The sequence below is a fragment of the Gallus gallus genome, chromosome 19, assembly GCF_016699485.2.
Source record: "Gallus gallus isolate bGalGal1 chromosome 19, bGalGal1.mat.broiler.GRCg7b, whole genome shotgun sequence".
In the NCBI taxonomy this organism is placed as follows: Eukaryota; Metazoa; Chordata; class Aves; order Galliformes; family Phasianidae; genus Gallus; species Gallus gallus.
Window position 1 is genome coordinate 3,514,545 of NC_052550.1, and position 23,066 is coordinate 3,537,610.

At 40.5% G+C, this 23,066-nt stretch overlaps 1 protein-coding gene across 3 annotated transcripts in view; it reads right to left on the minus strand.

Annotated features, from left to right (window-relative positions):
* SPNS2 (spinster homolog 2 (Drosophila)) overlaps positions 1-23,066 on the minus strand; it is a 125,751-nt gene that overhangs the window by 89,135 nt on the left and 13,550 nt on the right. For all 3 annotated transcript variants that reach the window (XR_005840856.2, NM_001389690.2, XM_046902323.1), the window contains one exon: positions 4,068-4,133. Coding sequence is in view for 2 of the 3 variants with exons in the window: in NM_001389690.2 (NP_001376619.1) it covers positions 4,068-4,133 (66 nt within the window). In the remaining variant the exon portion in view is untranslated. The remainder of the gene's footprint in view (positions 1-4,067; positions 4,134-23,066) is intronic.

Genomic DNA, 23,066 nt, shown 5'->3' on the forward strand with positions numbered 1-23,066 from the left:
GTAAGTCAATAATAAAATAGGGTCAGTTTGGGCAGGGGCTGTCCCTGCTACCTTTGTCAGAAGCATGAATGAGGGCACAAGCAATGCCTATGGCCTGGTTGATGCAATCACAGCACACTGGAGATGCTAGTATCTTTGCAAGGTTGGAACCCACTGCAAGGTTACACTAGGTCATCTCAAAAGGCAAGGTGACTCAATTAGGACAAAGTTTCATTTTTCAAATGATCAGTTCTAACTGCAATTGATCCTTACAAGAAAAATCAACCCACAGTAAGATTTCAGCACTGCTAGGCTTCCCAAGAAAACCAGAGGCTGAAAGGCATTTTGGGGGAATGCCCATCAGTCTCCAAGGGAGAAGTTATATCAGAGCAATGGTTACCTTCCAGATTTCTCACTTCCTTACATTTCCTTGTTTCTGACTGATGGTATAAACGTTTGGTTAGAAGATTTCCTCTGGTGATATCCCTATGATCTTCCTGAACACAGACAATTTTTCCTCCACATTTCAAGGAAATCCTTGCCATAACAACTATTTGATGGCTTATAGCTTCTCCTTGCAGAAGTCCCCACTGTTCCATGTGCCCTTCCTTGACCTTGAGCTATTTAGGCTAGAAAATTAAGGCGCCCAATAGCTAGGACCAAATCTCTGGGTGTGACCATTAACTTGGTTGAGTGCTGTGACCAAGAAGTGGACTGCAGTTCTCATTCTGGCTCACACCTGCTGTGTGACTTTGGGCAGGACATTTCTCCCATATGGTTCTCCTGATTTCCATCTGTAGAAAAGGGCAAGCCTCATTATCCCTCCTGTATATCTCAGGATTTTTTTTATATAGAAGACAAACTGTACTAAGAGCTAGGCACTATTATTATTAGAGCTCTGATTTGCTAAATAGACACTGGCAAGAGACAAAAGCAAAATAAATTCAAGGGCAGGGAATGCAGGCAGAGCAATAAAGCACAGAAAAAAATAACGAAGGACGGACAGAAAATTCAATGGAAAACAGAGCCCACCAGTGGGCATTATTCCTGTGGCCTAAATACATATGGAAGAAAATGTGATTTAAATAACACAATTTGGAGCAGTTTTATAAATCTGTTCTCCATACTCTCAGGCTTTGTGGTTTTAGAAGCCTACAGTTTTGACAGTCCAAATTGCTGCTCCTTCCCTTTTGCACACATATGAAAGCCTTTTTGCACGGTTGGGCTTATGGTTGCATTGACTGATTACAGCTACACAGCTTAAGTAGGCATGGAGGTGTTTTATCACCTTTTGAGATCAGTCAGGATTATCCTTTTATCCATCCAACAAAAGCAACCAGCAAGAAATGAAAAGAAACAATTAAGCTTGGCTACAGACCTGAAGGACCATTAAGTGCACTTTATTATTTATATAAGTGTGTACGCAGTTCTTTAAAAAGGAAGATCAACACAGAATTTTAGTATCATTAAGAGGTAATTGAGGCTCTGAAATCAGCACAATTATACGCCTGTTACTCTATAGTGCTACCAAGCAAGTAGCAACTGTGATACATCTGTCAGCATGTCCTCTGCTGTCATAGGATCCTTGTTACAGAGGATACCACATTCTGCTCTTTTCCATTATGGATGAGGCTGGAGTGTCCCTTCAAATTTTGCTGTAGCTTCCCTCTAAGCAGTTTTCATTGCATCTCCTAGACAAATAGCAACTTGTACCTTGGGATTAATATAAAACAAGACAAAAATTCAAATTCTGTCTCTACAGTTCTGAAGAAACCAGTCATCTTTGCTTACTAGAGAGCAGGAAAAGCTGAGAGTGCATGATTTGACTCTTGAATGTTTGGAGCAAGATTGCCATGAGACCAGCTGTGTGTGCAAACAATGGGTTATGGCATGAACACACCAGGCGTACACTGCTTTTGGTAGATTTCTTTTCCCCTCACTGTTTGAGTTTTCACCACCATCTCCTCCTAAACCACTGTGTGCAGCCTTCTTTCTCAGTTAAAAGGATTTTCATTATCATTTTTGTAAAGCCTATTTGATGAGTGATACGAACATTGAATGCCACATTTCACTCCCTCTCATTAACATTGTAAATTAATTTAGGACTCATTTAGATGCAGGATTAACAACCTGAAGACTAATCTACTCTTTATTCAGAGGACACATTCAGGATGAGCAGTCTTTCATCTCATATCACTCAATTAGTTAGCAAGACCATCTCCTGGGAGTAAGATGATATTTCTGACTTTCTGCTTGGAAAAGAACTGTTCAAGGTTAAGGAAGAGGTCCAGGAGATACTGGTCTTGATCCCAGTTTTCTGTAGGTTTCCTCTGCAATCTTGGTCAAACATTTTTATACTACAGTTGCCCCCATTTCGTACTTAGAACAATCAAACTTAGAGAATAGTCAAAAGATTGCAGGTAGGGTTTACAGTGGTTTAGGCCAGCATGTTCCTTTCCACCAGGATTAATGGGCCATGTGTCAGCTGCCAAATAGAAACTTGTTAAGCCAAAGTAACACAGTCACTAAGTTTTTTCTTATACTAACCTTACTTACATGAAATGCATTATTCTGTGAGCAGTTTTTTTCCTGTGGTAGTGCTGTGATTAATACATTATCATCTACAGTACTATCTCCAGTACAAGGGCAAAGTCAAGCTCTCAGTTTTCAGATCAGAAAAAAAAAAAAAAAGGAAGATGGTACTCTTCAAGCAAAATTTATTGGTTACACAATCACAACACACTTAGCAGCAATCTTGCAATATCTCAATGACTCTGTTTTCAGATGCTCTGTATGTTTGCTAGAGAAATAAATAACATGTCTTGCAATTAACAAATGAAACGCCCTGATGGAGCTTAGCTATTGCTTGCTGTCAGTAAATCATCTGCAGAAGGATTTCATCCACTGAGAGGAATGAAGATTATATATGTGCTTCGGCGAGTGCAGTTTTCCTCCAGAATATTCTGTTGAAGGCACTTTGTGTCTAATGATACACTGAGGATCTATTCCTCAGAGCACAATAAATAAAAACTAATAATTGCTGTAGAAAAGAACCTGACAGACACCCAGTGCCACTTTGAACATGACTGATTGATGCTACTTATAATCAGTAACACTTACAAAGCTCATACCTTCTGCTCTGGACGTATGCTGCTTCAGCTTAGTTGAACTCCACTGTCCCATAAGAGACAGGAGAGAATTTTTAAGCCCTAATATGGGCTAATATTAGCAGTTTGTACTGCAATGTGACAAGATACTCTAATCACAGATGAGGAGCCTGACAACCACAGCATCACAATTCTACAACTAGCTTCCAAACCAGACTACTACTCTCCTTAAAATACTGCATTTGCTTCCTAGCTGGTCATTTCACCTCTCCATAAAGAACAGATGTTCTGTCATACATCTAACTGCTATTCAACATCATCATCTCCCATCCCTTGACAAAGCCACTCCTTTAAACCAACTCTGGGCCACAGGCCAGAAAAGTTGTTTCTTTCCTAGGGTTGTTCAGCTCTGTCTGCAAATGTCTGCAACATTAAAAGGACAGACATCAGAATTTCAGTAATTTTTCTTCCTTAAATACGTGGACAAAAAATGTCTGATGTCAACGGCACCAAAATCATAGGAGTATTTTTAATCAATGAGCTAGCATGAATGCAAGCATTGTTAACCCTCTTGCAGTTTTCATCCTCAACTATTTTCCTGATGCGTTTTACATTTTTATGTCACACTGTACTCCCAAATACTGCATGTTCAGCAGATTATCTGTAGAATACATGGAGGGCGTCGCACCTCATACTTATGTTACATACTTCTTGTGAACAAGAACAGAATCCTGCTGCTGGTTTATTGTGAGCTTTTTAATCTTTTTTAATTTTTAAAAAGGTAGCTATCTCCCATTTGACTTCGTCATATATAATTAGGTCTACTTCTTGGCTCTTTCTGAACTCAAGTCACTGAGTCCTCATCTCTTGCCCAACAGCAAAGTAAAACGAACCAAACAACAATAACAAAAATCCACTCTCATCTTCGTTCATTCTCCTCCTAAGAATGTGTTTCAAAGGAAACATGCCAAAGACTCTTACCTGTCTGTAATAGGCCAGCCCCACTGTCTTTGACTCCAAAGTGCTGCTGGATGTCTAGTAACACACCTGCAAGGAAAACAGAATAACCTTAGTACCTTCACAGCCCTTGAAAAGCATACATCTCAGACACTTTGTAAAGCATCAGGAAAGCCTCAAATTCCAGTCTTTTAGACATACAAATTGTAATGTTTGCACATTGGCTTCTTTTCCATACATGCACACTCAATAATTTGCTACTATAATAGCAGAGATATGCAGAGAGTTTGGGAATTAAATCCTTGTCTATGAGAAGCTGGTCTTTCTTCTTCAAGGACATCCAAAATTTTTGGCTTGGTTTGTTTTGTTATTATTTGTCTGGTTTTGGTGTGGGCAGAATCCAGATCCCTTATCTTTGTTATTTTACAGAAATACAAAGAAACATGATTCTATACCTTAGGTGCTTCAAATGGTTTTTTTTTTTTTTTTTTAAGTAAATTGAATTTTAAAAAAGTTTCAATAAATCTCATTGAGGAGAGCACTGATGGGAGTTTTCACATTTAATTAGTTCTGGGCGGCCCTCGCTTCCAAAACAAATCAGTAAAATAAATGTAAAATAGCTTAACAAAGATGGGTAGGTGACCAGCTACTTAGCTTTAAAACAACTAAAAACATGCTTTAATCTAGTCCATCTCCCCACTTATTTCCAGAGATCTCTTCTATCTAAACTACTCTGCAATTCTGTGCTCCTAATCACGTGACACACGCGTCCAGAGCTGCTTCCACCACCCTGCCTGCAGCAACATATTCCCAGCTATGCCAAAATACCAAACAGGCACATTAAATCACCAAAGTTAACTGGAGGAACAGCCTGAGATGTGCTAGAAACCATAACCTCAGAAAGAAGAGTTCTTTTGGATTTGCACCAGAAACCAAAACAGCAAGTGCAAGGGGTTGCAACAATGTGTACGAAGTGAAGCAGAGGAGGTCTTTCTGTACATCACAAAGAAATTATCTGATCAGTGACAGTGAAAGTTCTACGATACTTTTCTCCACAGGAGATCATAATGTATTTTACAAGCTTAAACTGCTATAGCCATAAATGAAATATATTTAGGACACAGAAGAGCAGTCACCTTGGCTTACTCCTTCAATTTTATTCTGATGGTGGAGAAGGAAGTGTGTTCTGTGGATAGTCAATGCAATAAGAACAACACAGCACCACAATTATAAGGTCTGCATAAGCCTGGAAGATCTCTGATGATTAAGAAAGATCTGCATGTCTAATTGGTATGAATTTCCTACTCGAAGCCTATTTTATATTCTCTTTGGACTCCAAGTGTTTTGATATGGGATTTAGGGCATTAAATTAGAGGCAGCAGCAAGCAGATGATGCAACATATCTATGGAGTGATAGGAGTTTCTCTGTGCTGTGGGAATTCTGTTCTGCACATGGGGAGACACTTCTCTCTTAAATTTGCACAGCTCTGTTTTCACCTCTGCCTGGTAATGACTCACCCTGAACTTCAGTAAGATTCAGGGATACAATTAAGCAGTGACAGATGAAGGGAGAATACAGTAAAAAAAAAATAGAGCTTTTGATTTTCCCTTCTGCTTCTAGATGATAGGAAGGTGGACAGCTGGATCCAGATCCAGGCTCCGGACTGCTATCATGCTGCAGACAGAGATGTGCTCCTGAGCATCTCCCAGAACCGATGCAATCCAAGACAGGGAAGCCACATGTGGCTGACAACGCCCCCCTTGGATGGAAGTTCATACCTACATGTCTGGAGGATCTGGAAGCAGCCAGGAGCAGCTCACATCTAAGCACCACTCCCCCTGAGGCTGCCTCCCAGCAAGGCTGACAGCCATCTGAGGTGGCTGCGTGATTACACGGCATGTTAGAGCCATCACCTATTATTTCTTAGAGTAAATTCAGCATTCCAAGGCCTGAACAAAGTTATAAGAAACACAGTGCCAACTTTCCAAAGCACCCAACCAGCTGAACCAGACACTATTAATGCTGATGCAGAGCTTGGAACTCTATGAATTGAAATACAGACAGCAGCTTACCTGGTGCACTGATCAAGATGGGCACAGAGACAGGATTTGCTGAGAAACCCACGCAGAGGGATGATTAGGACTGTTCACAGATTTAATTCCTTTAGCCCTATCTAGGTTACTTTACTGGTCCTGCTCTGGTGTTTAAGTACTTGACAAAGATACTAGGGCAGTTATCAGATTCTTGTGGGTAGTGGGCATGAAGAGGACTTTAAGAGCAATTTGGGTGTGGAGGGTTAGATAGGGAGAGAATGTCAAGTAAATGTGGAGGAAGAGTGTGGCTGACCTCATCCACGTTCAGTGTCAGAGGGCTTCCAGGATCTAGTCAGGATCCAGAGAACTGTTGCCTCCCATTCTTTAATGGTCATTTCACAAATAGCTAATTTAAAAGATCCAGTCCCAAGGCTTTTGGAATGCACATTTAACAGCCTGGGTTATCTCTGATGTAGAGGAAATGCTTCGGGAAAGAGTTTTCCTGGAAGTGCTCAGGTCAGGCTTCAGACAGGGGTGGGTGGTGCTGACCACGCCAGGATAGACTTTGCCTGCTGACCAGAGCTACAGAAAAACAGAAGATGCAGGGTAAAAAGCTGCTCTGAAAAGAGAGACATCTTAGTGTAGGAATTTCTTGTGTTAACTATTATTTACAGAACCACTCCATAGCAGAGCCAGTGTGAAGAGAGCCCTGGTTACCCTTTATATTTAAATGAAATGTGGGCTCTTCACGTAACCACTGCTACATTTTTACATGAATAAAGCATTGCAATGGTACAAAAGAGTGTTCATGAGCTAAGCCACAATGAAATTACAATTTCAAAGCAGAAAGACAGTATAGCTTCCCCTGGGAGAGCCCCATTTTCCACTAACCAAAACAAAGCATTACACTTTGATTTTGAACTACTTCTAAGGTAGGTGCAAAATAGAGAGTTCAGCTGCATACGGAATGAGAAGTTATAGAAACAAAGGCATAGGTTTTCAGCTGCATCGGTAGGTAACACAGATGCTGTTTTTTAAATGCTGCTTCTGTGCTGCGACACCATATTGGGCAATAAAACTATTTACTCAGAAAGCACAAGGGTTTTTAAAGGTATCTTTTATTGGGGGAAAGATGTGTGCTGGCTCCTTCCGAGAACACAACTTTCCACATGAAGCAGCTGGGCACCGATAACATCACACATGGCCCCAGCACCTTCTCCCTACTCCTCCCAATGTTGCGTTCCCCAGTTCTTCCAGGGAAGCTCCCTGTCCTCTCAACCACCTTGTTACCATCAGGCTCTCCTTCATGCCTGCAGCCATGATGCTTGCTTCAAATAACGCATTCTGCAGACGTAGGAGTGGTGCACACACCTGTCTGTTCAGAAACATTTGAAAAGATTAGGTGGGGAGAGGTTTATTCTGAGGTCTCTGTGATTATATCTACACTGCAACCCTAAGGTGTGACTGCAGTTCACACAGATCAAATGAGCTGGCTTCAGCTCAGCCACCCACTAGCTGCTAAACACAAGCTTCACAGTTTGGACCCATTTAAATAATCAGCTGCAGAAAACCATGGTGGTAGCCCTGCTGACATTTGTACCTCAAGATGAATTCCCACTGCTACCAGAATTAGCAAGTTGAGAACAAAAATGTGGTACCATCTTCTTTGGATTGTCATGAAGTCATTCCCTGTCTTGCATGCAAAAAGAAGCAGGCCTGCTCTTTAGTTGTTGCTAAATGAGGGGTGATGTCCTGCTTGAAAACATTGGCAGGAGCTTCCTTAGGACACATGCACTGACTTACCTTCTGTAAAACTAATTTCCACTATTGCATGACATGACTGTGTGCATTGATGAAACAAGCCCTATTTGGTTTTGAAACAGTGTTGCAGAATCAGAAGGAAAAAAAACAAACCCAGCAACCTGACAAATCAAAACAAGGGTTTCCGAAGATCTGCTCACACTGGCACAAGAGAAATTCCTGACCTAGAAAGCACTGAAAAGAAACTGCCAGCGCCCACAGCAGCTTGTTCAGAATGGGGTTTCCCTGAGCAATAAAGAGAAGCACTGAAGAGACAAACCCAGCACAGCAGTTCAAACCAAAGCTCTGAATGAGCCAGACCGTCCAGGCCCAGCACTGCAGGCACTTGCAAACCATGAAACAGCTGCTCAAATATCTGCCAACAAAACCCCAGAGTAAAGAAGTGTAAGAGTTCAAAGCCTTCACAGCCACTGATAGTGTCAGAGGTGGGAGAGGCCGCCCACTGCCTGTGCACCAGAGGGTAACTGGGTGAATGCTCAGCTCACCGGGCTGTGTCTGCAGGTCAGAACCATCAGGACGTACACCTGTAGCACTGACACACAGGAGGACTTGCTGGTTTTCCTGAGCAGCATTTTCAGGGGCCTTTCCCAATAGAACAGGTGCTGTATACTCTGCTAAACGCACTATTGCTTGGGAAATGAAACAAAAATTTCTGTCTGCTTTGTTGGGCCATTCCTATTCAGAATAGAAAAACAATATTATCCACAGACTTGTACCACCTGTCACACCCACTTTTCCATTCAATGGTTTTATCATTATTATAATATCAGTGAGGAAGTATCTGAACTATTCATTAATTCCCAAAAACTACTGGCTTACCTACATGGTGTGTAACACATAATTATGTATTGGGGAAAAAAAGTACAGAATGCAATTAGCTGAGGGCTTGAAGAAGAAAAGATATTAAAAGACCACAAAAACACTTCTTTCACTCTCTCAAGCAGAGAGGAGGTAGTAATAAATTATGGTTCCTCTAGCATAGCTAGAGCTGCACTGTAATGTTGTATGCAAAGTCTTAGCACAAAATTGCCTGCAAAAGTGTGGGAGGGGATGGAAAAAGTTCATCAGGTGTAGAATTGATTAGCACAAGGCATCATTAACACAGGGTCAGGGCATGCAGGGAAAGCAGCCCAGGACAGCCAGTCCTGCTCAGATTAAAAAATAATATATATCAAAACAAAACAAATAGGAATTTGAATGCAACCATAGCTGCCAAATGCTGGGTGCCTCAGTGGCAAAACCACACCCAAATCAAATCCCTCATCTCTTTAATTACAGTGCAGCTTGTTCCCAGGACTGTGGCTGGGAAGGAAGCCCTCATCAAATGGAGAGCACAGAGTACTCAGTCCGTATCAACCCAAGAGCTTAAATAAATTCCAAAACCTGGAAGAATTTTTGCTTGTGATCCAATACAACAACAGCACTCACCACTAAGCTCACTGCATCGCTTTGTTCTCCTTTTCTCCCTGCCACAGAGCTTCCACAGAGATCCTCAATTTCTCCCTGGCCTCATCTCAACTTGAGACTGCTGCCTTCACCTATCTAATCAACCTTGCAATTCCCACAAGCCAAGGAAAGACATCACTTAGAGATAAATGACATGATTTGGCTAAAAGGCTAAAATGAGTTGGCACATACACCTGGACTTAAAAACAAACTTGTTTGTTGAGACTTAGATTCGGTATGTGGAATGGTTGAAGTCAGCAGCTGTAGCTTCAAATAATAAACACAAACATAAGTAGTAGCTAAGGTTTTCTGTCATTTCAGATGTCTAATATAAACATTAACAGTTTCTGATGAGTCTGGCCAGACCATTCTCCCATACCAAATCTCCTTATCTCAGGCCTCAGTTCAAGTTTCTTCTAGTATTCTTAATGCATACAAACTAAGTGAGGCACATATTGCACAGGAATACCTCTATCCCAACACCAAAGGAAAAATATCTTTACTGCCAATGCTTGTGCCATTTTAAATCTAACCTGCAGCTTTAACAGATTTCCAGATGAAACAGCAGAGCCCCAAAAAACAAAGACATAGTTCAGAAAATCCAGAAACCTCCTGCATTCAATCTCTCCATATGCGTGCTATGGCAGTAAGAGCTGGACCTGCCACCAAAGGTTCCAGTTGCCTTTTGGCCTTCCAGTCCTTATCCATATCTAACAAGACTAGCCAATTCTGCAAAGAAATATATCTCAGAAACTTGGTGTATAAGCTAAGCAAAATAAATAAAAACACCACAGATAATGGTAGAGCAAATCAAGTACATATGTATTCAGTCAGTGACTCACCACTCCCTTGTTTTCTTTATTGGAAAACTCAGTGTATCACTGAAGCAGAGTGACAGTGAGTCAGGAACCTGGCATGAGCCACAAATGGCAAGAAAATGAAAATAGGCATCTACAAAGTCTCTTTGAAGATTGTTTCTTGCCTTGGATAGATGTGACTGTGTATTTCACAGCTCTGTTCTCATGGTTTTCTGGCTAGACAAAAAAAATTAACAAAAGAAAGTCGTTTGCAGGTCCTTCTAGAGATAACACGCAATGACTAGGCTCTAATTCTCAGAACCAATTTCATGCTTTTATTCTTACATCTTCTTTCTTATATTTACAAAATACACATTTGAAGCTTATTACCATAGCCTGCTAAAAACTTGGTATCGCTCATCTAGTAAAAATATTACTGTTTTGGAACCAGCCAAAGAACATGCAAATATTTTAATGGCACTAAACTGTGAACTAATGGTGTGCACAACATGAGGCTAACTGTCCCGACCTAACTCTGTGTGAGCATAACCTCTAGCCAGCCAGCTCGTTGCCTGCCTTGCTCACCCAGACCAGGTGAACTTGCACCGTTATCTCATCCTGACACAGCTCCACTTGCTATGTGAGAACAGAAAGTCCATCCCAACACCTCTGCTATCCCTTCTGTGTACAAGCAGCTAGTTCTCTGTGGCTGTCAATACATCACATTTCATTATAATAAAATTCAAAGTGTTAAATAAAGGTATTTCAAGGAAAATGTCATATTCAAGACTGTGAAGGATAACAGAAGAAAGCCTCTGCGCTCTCTGAAGTCACTGACTGTAGTGAGCAAGGACTTTTTACCCACTTCTCCCCTGTTAAGGCCAGACACTTCTGTAACACAGAAAACTGATATGATTGAGCAACTGGGGTAATTAGTGACTGTCTCTTTACAGCAGATGACAACTAATTTCTCCAGTTAAAAAGATTTCTATCAAATCTGTAGATATTTCCAATCCAAATAGACATATTTCCAAGTGACTGCATCTCATGTCTCATTTATGTTTTGCTTCTGTTTAGCAATGCCTCAAAGCTATTTTGGAACATCACAAGCTGTCCAGGGCATATTGGTATATTTGCATACAGTTGCAAGGAGCTTTATATCCTTTTTACTACAGAGAGTGTCTTATAAAGTGCAGAAGATATTCCAGATGCTGAGATATCCTGTACGAAGTGGTCTGCAGAACAGCAGTGCGGTGCTAAAGCCACCAGGCACAACATCGGACACATTCCAACAAAGTTTTTGGAGCATAGAACCACCATGATTTCTAAGTGAACATGACACACCTATTGTCATGGTCCTGGGCTGATTAAGACTTCTGGCAGCCAACTTCACATCAGCACTGGGGGGAGGAGGTATACAGGCATTTCTCCAGCACTCCCACCAAGCCACGCACTGATTTTAAAAGTGGCTTTCTAACACTAGTGAATGTCCACCACTCAAATCTCCCTACATGACCTACATCTGGATAGGAACCTGAGGTTTTAAGTGCAAAAGCAGGAAAAGTTGGAATTTCCTATAGCATATCTTCCACGGATCAATCAGGGATGCCAACTGCTGCTGCAGCCCACTTCTAAGACAAGAAATACATGAAAACCTACTATTTCAAGTAGCTACCTATACCTTACTGGCTTAATTTGCAGATGAAAAAGCTTTTGACTACAGATACAAATATCTATCCTATCTTCAGTAATCTTAGAATAGCCCTTACTGTAAAACGTACGCTTTAAGCTTTGAGACACTGAAGCTGAGCATGCAGTTAGGCTTATGAGTCTGTCACCATGCATGAAGGGTGCAGGACAAAGCTACTCCAAATCCATCTTCCCTTGTACCTGCCTGCTTTCCTTGTTCTCTCATGAGCAGCATAACCAGAACTTTCTAAGCCTCCTCACACACCTGGCCTGCAGGGCAGTCCGACACCACAGCTTCTCACACCTTTCTTCTTCCCTCTTCCCACTCTCGCCTTCACTCAGGGCACTCTCCCACCACAAGCACGCTGATCCATGTGAGAAACCTGGTATGTGGTGCATTAATATGTAGCACAGCACCAAGAAATCCAAAGGTTTCAAGGAGCTCTTTTCATAGCCTTACATGACCCAAGGAAGATATTTTTCCAGCAGATGACACTCCAGGGAGCATTACTATGCACTATGACAGCAGTCTCCTGGAGTTGTTTTCTTCCACGGCTACTTAAACCTGTCCTCTGGTCAGGGGCAGTCCTCAGCCACAGACATTTTGTGATCTGTATATGGAGAGAAAAGCCATCTGCCGACTTCTACATCTCCAGCTGACAGAAAATATCCCTCCCTAAGCACAAAGGTATACCACACTCTTCCTCTGCACAAACACACATGCATGAACCTCCCACAGACATACATTAAGCATTTGTTATTTCAATCAGGGTACTGCCCAAGCTATGCTAGGAAATGATCAAGTACAGTGCACAACTGTAAACGGGCTGCATTAGTTATTCCAAGCATCCGGCTAACAAGACAAGTGGCTTTGCTTAGCTAATTAGTAAGGCCCATAGGTATTTCAAGGAAGATTTGTTTGGGGCACAAAAGCTTGTTGAGGAACCTGGGATTTACCCACAGTGCTATAAAATAAAAGAGAAAAGAAACCAGCTTTGGAGTTATCACAGAAGGTATCTGAATGCATCAGTCTACCTTTTTAAATATGAATTATTAAAGAATTTACTAGGTTCTACTACAGCTGATAATCAATAGAGCAGTAAAATCTGAATGTAAAGCCTTATATCTTCATGAGTGTGCAGTTAAATGAGAGCAGAAGCTAAAATCTAGAACAAGCATGAGGCATCTCTATAATTAGAATGGGTCATTTGTGTAGCCACATGATTACGTTGACATCAGGAAACCCTCCCAGCACAAACAGGGCCTGCCCTAGAGTCTTTCATTCGGTGTGAGTGGCAGCAATTTCTGAAGCTAAAACACCTTCCACAGCAATGGCTTTGGTTTTGCCCAGCTGCATTGCCATAGGACCTCCACCAGGAGGGCTATCCTAGCAGGGCAGCGATGCATACACCTCGTGACACATCCGTTTTGAAAACCTGAGTTCAACCCAGGCTTAAGAGACAAGACAGCTCTGTTCCCAATCCTGATACTACATCACTATTTAACCTTGAGTAAATTATTTGATCCTATAGAGTTTGAGTCCACATTAGTCAAATGAAGATAATAACAATAATCATGTGTGTCATAGATACAGCAGGGCTTGGTTATTAAGTTCTTGTGAAGAGCCCCAGATGAAAGGCAAATTAGGAGAAGCAAGATTAATTATAAGATGTGCATCCCAAATAAAAAACAGGAACGTTTTTGTTGTTGCTGTTATTAGGAGAGAGTCCCTCTGATTTAAGACAGCTTTTATTTCAGTGCTGGTAAAGCACACCTATTTCAACCAGTTTCCATGTTCAAACTATATTTGTAGATTGTGGGTAGGTGATAAAGGCTGCTGGGTCTGTGATATTGCAGACATAAAGGTCTTTGATCAGAAGTCTCATTTCATAGTCACTGGCACCTGCGATACAACAAAGCTGACAGGCCTACCTCCATTTTAACTGTTGCAAAGCTAAAGGAGTCCAAATGTTACTTCCACAGGGAAGGAAAGGCCAGAAGCAATGAAAAGGAAACATTTCCTGTGGGTAAACACTGCACTGGATCATATTTCCTTCTTCAAGAAAGGTGAAGCCTAGCTCTTCCTGCGGAAGGCTAGGAAACAGTTGAATAGTAGATGCTGACAAAATTCAATTCAACTTCACCCAGTGACAGGTACAGTTCTAACTTCACTGTATGAATTTCCAAGTGATACCAAATCCCATGAACTATCCCTCAGGGCATTCAGTAATGAATTTCTTAAAAAATAGATGAGTACAGAAATATGGAAGAAAATAATAATGGTACATTCTCTCCAGGACACATCAAATAAAAAAATCATTCTTTCACCTTGCAGAAAGTTTATGTTTAAAAAAAAAAATAGTATTAAATTAGTATTGAATCTTTCATTTCTAGAATGTCAGGGTTTTTTTTTTTTTTTCCTTTTTTTTTTTCTTTTTAAATGGCTGCCAGCAAGCCATCTACACTTAAATTTATGATAGTTAACAGAGCAAGAGAATGAAAATAAAGGCATTGTTTCCACTTGTTTCAGGAGACAGTGTAATACAGCCAGCTAGAAAAGGAGCTTGGCTTTCCCCCCCTTAACTACAAACAGTAAAAGGCTGAAATTTGTTAAGCTCACCAAATGTGCATTGACTCCTTAATGACAGGTGTACCTCAGGGCAGCTCATCACAAGATGAAGTTTAACTCAACCACAGCTCATAGCTCACAGAAGCCAACCACATTTTCAAACAATTGTTCGGCCATGCCCCATGAGCCCCATGAGCTTTGCAAGTTTATTGTAAAAAAAAATTAGTTCCAAAAAGCAGAATTATTTATTCTTGTTATCCTACATTTTTGTGTCTTGAGGCAGCATTCTCCAAGTTTTTTCAGAGGATGTGGCTGTTCAAAATCTTTTGCCCTTTTGGATTCTTACATATCTAATAAATGCTAAGACCACGTCACAGGGACTTTTACTTCCCTGCTCCAGAATCCTCTGTCAGCATTGTACCTTGGAGAAGACCTCCTTCCTTCTTAAAATGGGGCTGAAATGGGGCAACTGATTAAAATATCAATGAAAGAGAGAAGTGAAAAATAACCTAGAGAGTGAGTCAGTTTAAAAGAAACTGCTTTTTTTTTTTTTTTGTGATTCATATCTTCATTTACTGGAATTGCTTGAGTTCTTTATTTTGGTCACTGAAGCAGCATTTTGTTCCAGCTGTTCTGACATAGGAGTATCACTACGTGCATTATAAATCTGCAGCCAGCTATAGTGGTTTCTCTTCTCTATAAAGAAGCAGATCAGCAGTATTACTCCATTGTAGCTACGAACACAGAACATTGTGCATTATCCCATGTCACTTACAACTCTCACTTTTGTTAACAAATGTTGTCACTTTTTCATAAGGTCAGGCACCCCACAATTTAGGTGGAAAAAAATATATAAAATAAAACCTTGCAAATTTATTGCAGTGATGCTTAAAAAAAACTTTAGGGTATTAGGTAGCCAGCAAGACATCACTTTTGCAGTGGACAATTCATAGCCCTCATTCCTTATCTCTAGATGTTTTCATGGGTGAACTGAAAAACTGTCAAATCTCTGGAGATAATCAAGGCCAGATACCGGTGCCACACACAAGCAACAATCACTGAAATAATGCAAGTAGTATTTATCTCTCCCTCCCTACCCACACCCTACTTCTGCTCAGTAATATCTAAGCTGCTGAAGAGATGGGGTCAGGAAGAAAATGCTCAGCCACAAAACTCATACAGAACATAAAAGGCAGAGCTCCCTCTGAAGAAACAACCCGTTGGGGTCCTGTGAGCATGCTTCCTGGAAGAACAGAGAAGAAAAGATTCAGTTTAAAATGAAAAGGCAACTCAGTCCTCTATCTAAACAATAAGCCATTCTCTTTGGCCCTCCACTTCAGACCCTGGTATTAAAGGTATTTATTTTAGGACGTATGTCAAACACTCTGAACATTTATTCTTTATTTAGATGTTGAGCAGAAAATAAAGAATAATAGGGGGATGAAATAAAAAAAAACACAATGACTGTCTCTGAGGCAAAGCAACAAATAAGCTGAATGCCATCTGATTAATAAGGGTTACTCAGGAAAGCTGCAACATGCCTGTGTGGTCACAGCATAGTTAATTAGGATTCAGGAAGTAATGCAAACTCTGAGCACCAAGATCAGTGCTAGCAGATAAAATGATTCCCAGATAAAAGAAACTCCTTGTCAAGCATTCCGCTGTGGGGTATACATATTGCAGGTGCAGACTTAAGGTCTTGCATAAGCATGCCTTGCCCAAAAGCTTTTATTCCTTTTGCTCACCATATTGGCTGGAATAATGCTTGCTTCCAAGCACCCACACAGTGCACAAAATATTTGCTAAGAATCTGGGCATTTGAGCACCTGTGCTTATGCCAGTCCCACACAGTTTATGCCAGTCCCACAGAAGTTTGGTCTGTACAGAGCATAGAACACACCATAGTACAGATAGAGTTCACCCCCAAATATGTTTTACTGCATCTGGATAGCAGGTGAATCCACAAGGACCTGGGAAGACGGATATTCCACCTACCATACCTTGAAGAACTTTTATTTTCAAAAAGAGGCAAATGCCAAGCTAGAGAGGACGCTTTTATGTAATTTCAACAGCAGACATGAATGCCACCCAAACACCTCTGTACAGGTCTGAACAGGCATTCCAGGTGTTCCCAGGAGGTATGCACCTCACCAAGAGAGCTGCAGCATTCCTCACCAACCTCCACACTGGAATGTTTTTCAGATGGGGTCCCAGAAGTCATTTACTCTGTAAGCTATTCCCCACAAGGTACTGGGGATAATGGAAATGAAAACAAGAGATAATTAATCTTTTCATTAGTTTAGAAAGCTGCAATTCATGACTCATAGAAAGCTTGTATACATAAATAGCATTGTTTAAATCTTATTTGTAATTATACTTTCAGCCAGAGACTTTCAAATCTGCACTGAGAATATGGCATCCAATTGTCTGATTTATTGTTATTTTAAGCAGGTGCTGTAGGCCCCAATTCCCTTGGCAGATTATATCTCATCTTAAGTGTTCTTGCTAGTGGTAATTTTCACATGTTGATGTCAGTACCAATGAGAGGAAGGCAATAAAGTAAAAAAGAATTCCATCTAAGTTATCCAATTTCTCTTTCTCTTTATGGCAAGTTAAAAGAGATTTGTGCACAACTGAAAAACTGTTCCTTTGCTGTGCTCTGCCTGGTTTAGCACTGAAGGAAAAAGTGGAAGTGAGGAAGGACCAAATGCAAGTGGTTTGCGAAAAGAAACAAGCCAGTAGTCTTTCTTTAGCAGCTGTGCATTTCTTAGCGCTATGAAAAACTGCTTCTTGTGCCACTCCTGCACACTTTTTTTTAGCCACCTGCTCATTACAACGATCGTAATTAATAAGGAACAAGAACTCATAAGTAGATCACCTTGAAAGTCTTGTTCATACCTCATCAGCCTACTGCAGTACTCAACCACAGACCTAAATTTTGAGAGGATCAAAAATATACAGAAAACTAGAAGCTACTGAGGGTGAAAGCATAATATGTCTGGAACACCAATCTGCCAAGAAAATAAGACTTATTGACACCTTACTAGAAATACCCCAGGCATGCTTAAAAGACACCTGGCAATGCTCAAGGAAACTGATGCAATTGTGAGGGGCTGTCATATAGCTGGTTGTTCTTGAAAAGTTGGACAGAGAACAAAAACAGTTGGAAAAGTGCCTATCACGTATCTACTGCTTTTTAATACCTCTCTACCACAGATTTCATGCAATGCTCCTGCACTAAGGCACGTAGTAAATACAAGAAAAACTGGCAGCTTCCTAATATGTATCATTGCTAATAACCAAAAAGATCACAGGCATTTATTCGCTGCACAAGTCAGACAAAACACAACTACAGAGAACATCTGAAAGTGAATTAGAGATTGGGAGAAATCTCTTGCAAGGACATTCAACAAACTGGGATTTTAGAGAAAATTGGTCTTTCATCTTCTTGCAGGCGGGGACAAACTTCTGGTCCTCCTCTTCTGATGTGCTAACAGCCTAGAGCAGGACTGCAGAATTCAGAGGCAACAGAAGATGGCCAACAAGTGTTAGAAATGACAGATATTTGTCAAATGCCAAAATGCTCTATCCTACTCCTACCTTCTTCCTTTTTGAGCAATTTCCCAGTTTTATATTTTTATTAAAGCCATTTATTGGAGATAGGGAAAAAAGAATATTCACCTCAGGCAAGATACTCTAAGATGCTGCAAGAAGAAAAGCCAGCATAAAACAACTATAGACATAAGGATCCTGCTGTGTGCTTGAGGCATAATACATCTCCATTCAGCTAAATTGTGCAATAGAGACGTGGAGAAAAACTGCAGAAATTGATTCGAAGACAAACAAACAAAAAAGTGTTTTTGTTGAGCCATCATCAGGTTTGCTTGTCAGATCAGATGCCTTTTCTTGTGCTCCATTCAAACAAAGAAAATGCTTGAAGGAAATTGCTCGTGTTGATATTTACACGCTACACATATGCAGCTGGAATGAGATTTCTGCTGTGGTAGAGCAACAGCATCACCAAAACAGTTCCAAACTGAGAATACTCATACTGCAAGAAATTATTTCATTACTTAATTTCCTAATAAAACTTGCTCCTATATAATTTAATATGTAGTTTTACACCAAGCTTCAGGGAAACGAGTCAATTGAGGGTAACAATTACATCCTTGAAAGGAAGGCCGAAGGAAGAGGTTAATAAGGATAGATGGAGCCACAAGAAGCCTTCCACTGCTTCAGCAATAAATGCAGAAGCTTCACCAAATGGCACAGAAGCTAGGCAGAAGGCAAACCCTTTTGGAGTCACCAGCAGATGTTTGACTTGTTTTAGCTTCCCATCTGACAACAGCACAGTCTTCTACTGCAGAATCAGTCCTAACTTGAAGAAGCAGGATTGAAGAACTGCCATCTCCCAGCAGCTTGCTCACCCCAGTGACATTTGCACTCTCCTTAAACCAGATGTTACTGCAGTTACTGAAGTCTGTAAGACTGAACTTTCCAAGATCTCATGCTTGTACAGGAAAAATAGATTCCTAACTCTGAATACATTTCAAACACACTCAAAATATTCTTGGATAATTTCATAAACAAACTTGAAAGGCCTACTTAATATTGTGGCCATGGTTGCAGCAATCATTGCCTGTAGGCTATAAGTTTCTCATAGAGCCTCTCCATTTTTTTTCCCCATTTATTTCTAAAAATGAAATGATGATTTGATTAAAAAGTGCTAACATAGACATAAGACAAGGCCATGTGTTAAGAGAGACACAAAAGGAGAATGAAAGCAAAGACATTGCTTCTGTCTTTCTGACAGGAATTCTGACCAATAAAATACTCTTGTTTTTCATATAACTGATGTGAAACAAGCCCTGTTCCTGTAAAGATAAAGCAAAGTCTGCCTTTTGCTTTGCTACCAAAATAACACTATGGCTATCAGTCCTGTTAACGGACAAGTCATCCATTTTTTTCCCCTCTCACAAAAATTTTATTGTTTTATCCTTCTTATTAGATCAGTGCAGTGTCCCAGCCCTGTGCTTATTCCCAGCTACCTACCCCTACCTGCTGCTCTCAGCCACCTGTCAGAGAGTCCATTAGCACAGCTGTGGTCACTATTAGAGGGGGTAAAAGCATCTGAAAGGGAAAGCAGCAGCAGCACACATATAGTTTTATTTTACTTTCTTCTCTCTGTGGACAATAGTAGCTAGTTCACCTTATAAGAAGAAAGTAACAATGCTACTGCTCAAAGTAAGCCTTCAGAAACAATCAAGCACCTTTTATTTCAACAGAAGCAAGTAGAAATACTCACCTCCATCACTCCAGCAAGCTAGAGACCAATTTCAGAGGCACCTAAAACATTTCCAGTTACATCAATTTCCCCTCCAAGCCCTTAATCCTAATTGATATGCTCTGAACTACATCGTCAATTTCTGTCAAAGTACAGGTATTTAAATGCAACCCGTCATCATAGTTTTAGTTAAAAGCCTTTCCTCTCCTTTGCCCATTTGCACGCACATTTGCTGTCTCACTCTTGCATACTCTCTCAGCTTAATGCAATGAAATTTCATGTTTTTAACACACACTAAAATCAGCTGCAAAGAAGAGGTGTAAAAGAAAATCAGTTATGCAAGCCAACTCATTCACAAATTAACTGCATATTCATTTGCAGGAACACCATGCTTGCCAAATGAGAGGCAGCTAGGGGAGCATCAGTGTTTCCCTGGCAGCTTGAAATCAACCAGAGCAGGTAGACAGAAGGTACCTTTGTTCTCCTGAGCAGCCATTTCTGAATCCACCTATTCTAGTTACTGTCCTCAGTTTCCAAAAAGGCAGAGCTCAGTAATATCATCAACAATATTAAGATGTTAATACTAATTAACTAACCTATAGAACCACTGTGAGTATAGATTATCATTTGTGAAGATCTGTTGTACACTAGACAGTCTTGTTTCACTGGGTGAGAAAGTAGAATTGGAGAGGCTGTGCCCAGTTAATTAAAAGCATGATGCAGGTTTGCAGGAGAGCAGCAGCCTGGGTTTTTTTTGTGTTCCTGCTGAAGACTCCGGCCTGAGCCTGCTCCCTACTCTGTGTGCAGTTCTGCTTCCAGCACCACTCTCAGGGTACAGCAGGGTTAAAGAGCACCATGACTTCTGCAATACAATCCATTTGGTGGATCTTGGTTATCTACTGTCACGTAAACAGCAATACTTCCTGGCAGTGCCTTAAATCTAGCCTGAGCTTTGCTCCTTCTTCAGTTTATCATTTTTCTCATGTAGGAAAATAGGAGTCCAAACCACTCCTTAATCACACTAACACAAACAGACTTCAGTCCAGCTATTTTCCTAACAAACTGTCTCCCCATTACTCAGTTTTGATGAAGATATTCATATAATTTCCTTTTTAAAAAAATTTCAACCCAAAATAAACATTCCTCCGTCACAATCAAACATTTTTATGCATATCCACTATTACCATTTCATAGCATGTTTGAAAAATAAATGGTTGCAGCCTATCAAGTAAAGAGTTTTGCTTAAATTACACACTTTTCTTTCATAAAATTGTAGAATGTGGTTTTGCTCTCTTGCTGTACCACAGACTGCACAGAAGTGCACTGCAGTACTTTTACGGGTAATGCACTGCATAAGCATCCTGCAAACCACTTAAGCTCAGTCAGCTGCTACGTACTAAACAATCTAGAACCATATTAATTTGCTCTGAAGCACAGCTAACGATGGTCAGCCTTAACCTCTGAGGGCTGCCAACAGTAAGGAGCTGTCCTGTGCAGAGAAATCACTCTTCCCAGCAGTCATCGTTACTCTTCTACACAGATATTCAATACTGAACATAAATTGAAACAAGACATAACTGGTGTATAACCAAAAACCATTCCCCACACACTTCAGGTTTAAGAAGTTCCATAGCTACTTTGTTAGGCATCAAAATTCCAACTTGGATCTGGGAAGAAATATCAAGATAAAGTCAAAATATCTAGAACTTCAAGTACCCTCTTGTTTCAAGAGAGATGTTACCTCATGAGGTCTTTAAGACCTGGTTTGGTTGATGTCAATCACTTGTCACATCCTCTTACCCAAGGCATCTGTATTAAGGCTATCAGTGTAACAGCAATGACAACATTTTACCAAGGGGCAGTTCAGAGGCTGATGTAAAAACTAACAACAAAACATTAAGGTTTAATTTCTCAGAGCTCTTAAAAAAAAAAAATGGAAACCAACTCAAATGATGAAACCTGATGAAAGTGCAACTCAGATCCATCTTTCCTTTCATCTCAGCATTTCAAGTTCTCATCCATTAAATACTTCCAGTTTATGACATAATAATTAAATATACAGCCTAAAAAAAAGGATTGAGTGCTAGCTGAAACTCAAAGCATGCTGATAGTGCTTTCAAATCAAAGACTTAGAGCAAAACAGGATTCTTCCACTAGCTGATAGGAATTTAAGAGTAGAGCGTTTGGGAGATTCAGCATTTCTGAATTTTCCTGCAGTAGCATTTAATCTCCCATTTTGAAGTGTACTAGAATAGGATGGCTATTCTTTGGCATGTTCTTCTGCTGGATGGCTACCTTGCTGTCTAAAAACAGGCAACAGGCAACTGCCTTCTTTAGACAGGCAGGAGGCACCTCCGGCACCACAGCACCCTGCTTTTCACTGCTGCTCTCTCAGGGCTTCCTACTACAGAGCAAAGAGCTTCAATCTTCCCCAGGAAGCAGAGGTCTCCACCTACATTAAACAGAAAAAAGAAACTATGCTGAGAAGTTTAAAATATTCAAAAATTCCAACACAGAGAGAGCTGCCAGTGGCCAACATTTCTAAGGGCAAAATTACAGCATTTGGGAATTACAGATCTGCAGGAGAACCAGCAATTTGTGAGGAATTCAAGTCACCAGAAAGCGACGAATTAGGACCACAATGCTAACAAAATTAGATACAGTCTTCTTTTAACCTCATTTCTGATTTTATGGGTCTTTTTTTTTTTTTTCAGTTAAAAAAAGAAAAAGATGTTTATTGTTTGTCTTGTTAAAGTTAGTGAGATTAGGCTTGTTTAGAAAACAAGTTTTCCCATAATTTACTCTCATTACCTCAGGTTACGTGAAGTTACACTCATGCATGTGCAGAGAGGTTCCTCCCAGCAGTTCAAACAAAGTGAGAGTAAAGACAAAACTCAGCAGCAACGTGACAATTCCTGTAATGTTTGCCAACGTGCCACCCTGAGGGAAGGATGACAGCTGCAGGATTTTTTTTTAATTTTTTTTTTTTCTTTTTTTTAGTTTTTTAAGAACATTTCTTCACATTATTGGGTCTTCTCTACAACTGTGGACACTGAGTCAGAAGGCAACTCTTTCCCAATGACTTCCACTCATCTACTTGTCTATAAACTGCGCTGTGTAAAAACAAAACAAAAACCTTGCCAATCCTCCCATCCTCCACCCAGCAACAGCATCCTTAAAACCATGCCTCCTCGTTTGGTTAATTACTCTAACAGCCCACCTAAGCACTGCCTCTCAGCCCCTTTCTCCAAAGGAGAAACCAAAACCTGAAAGAAGGAGGAAACAGCTCATCTGCTGAACACAATGTTCGGAAATGTGAGGTGAACATTCCTCACAGAAGCAAGATGAATGTTCCCACCACAGCACAAAGAAAAGCTTCATAT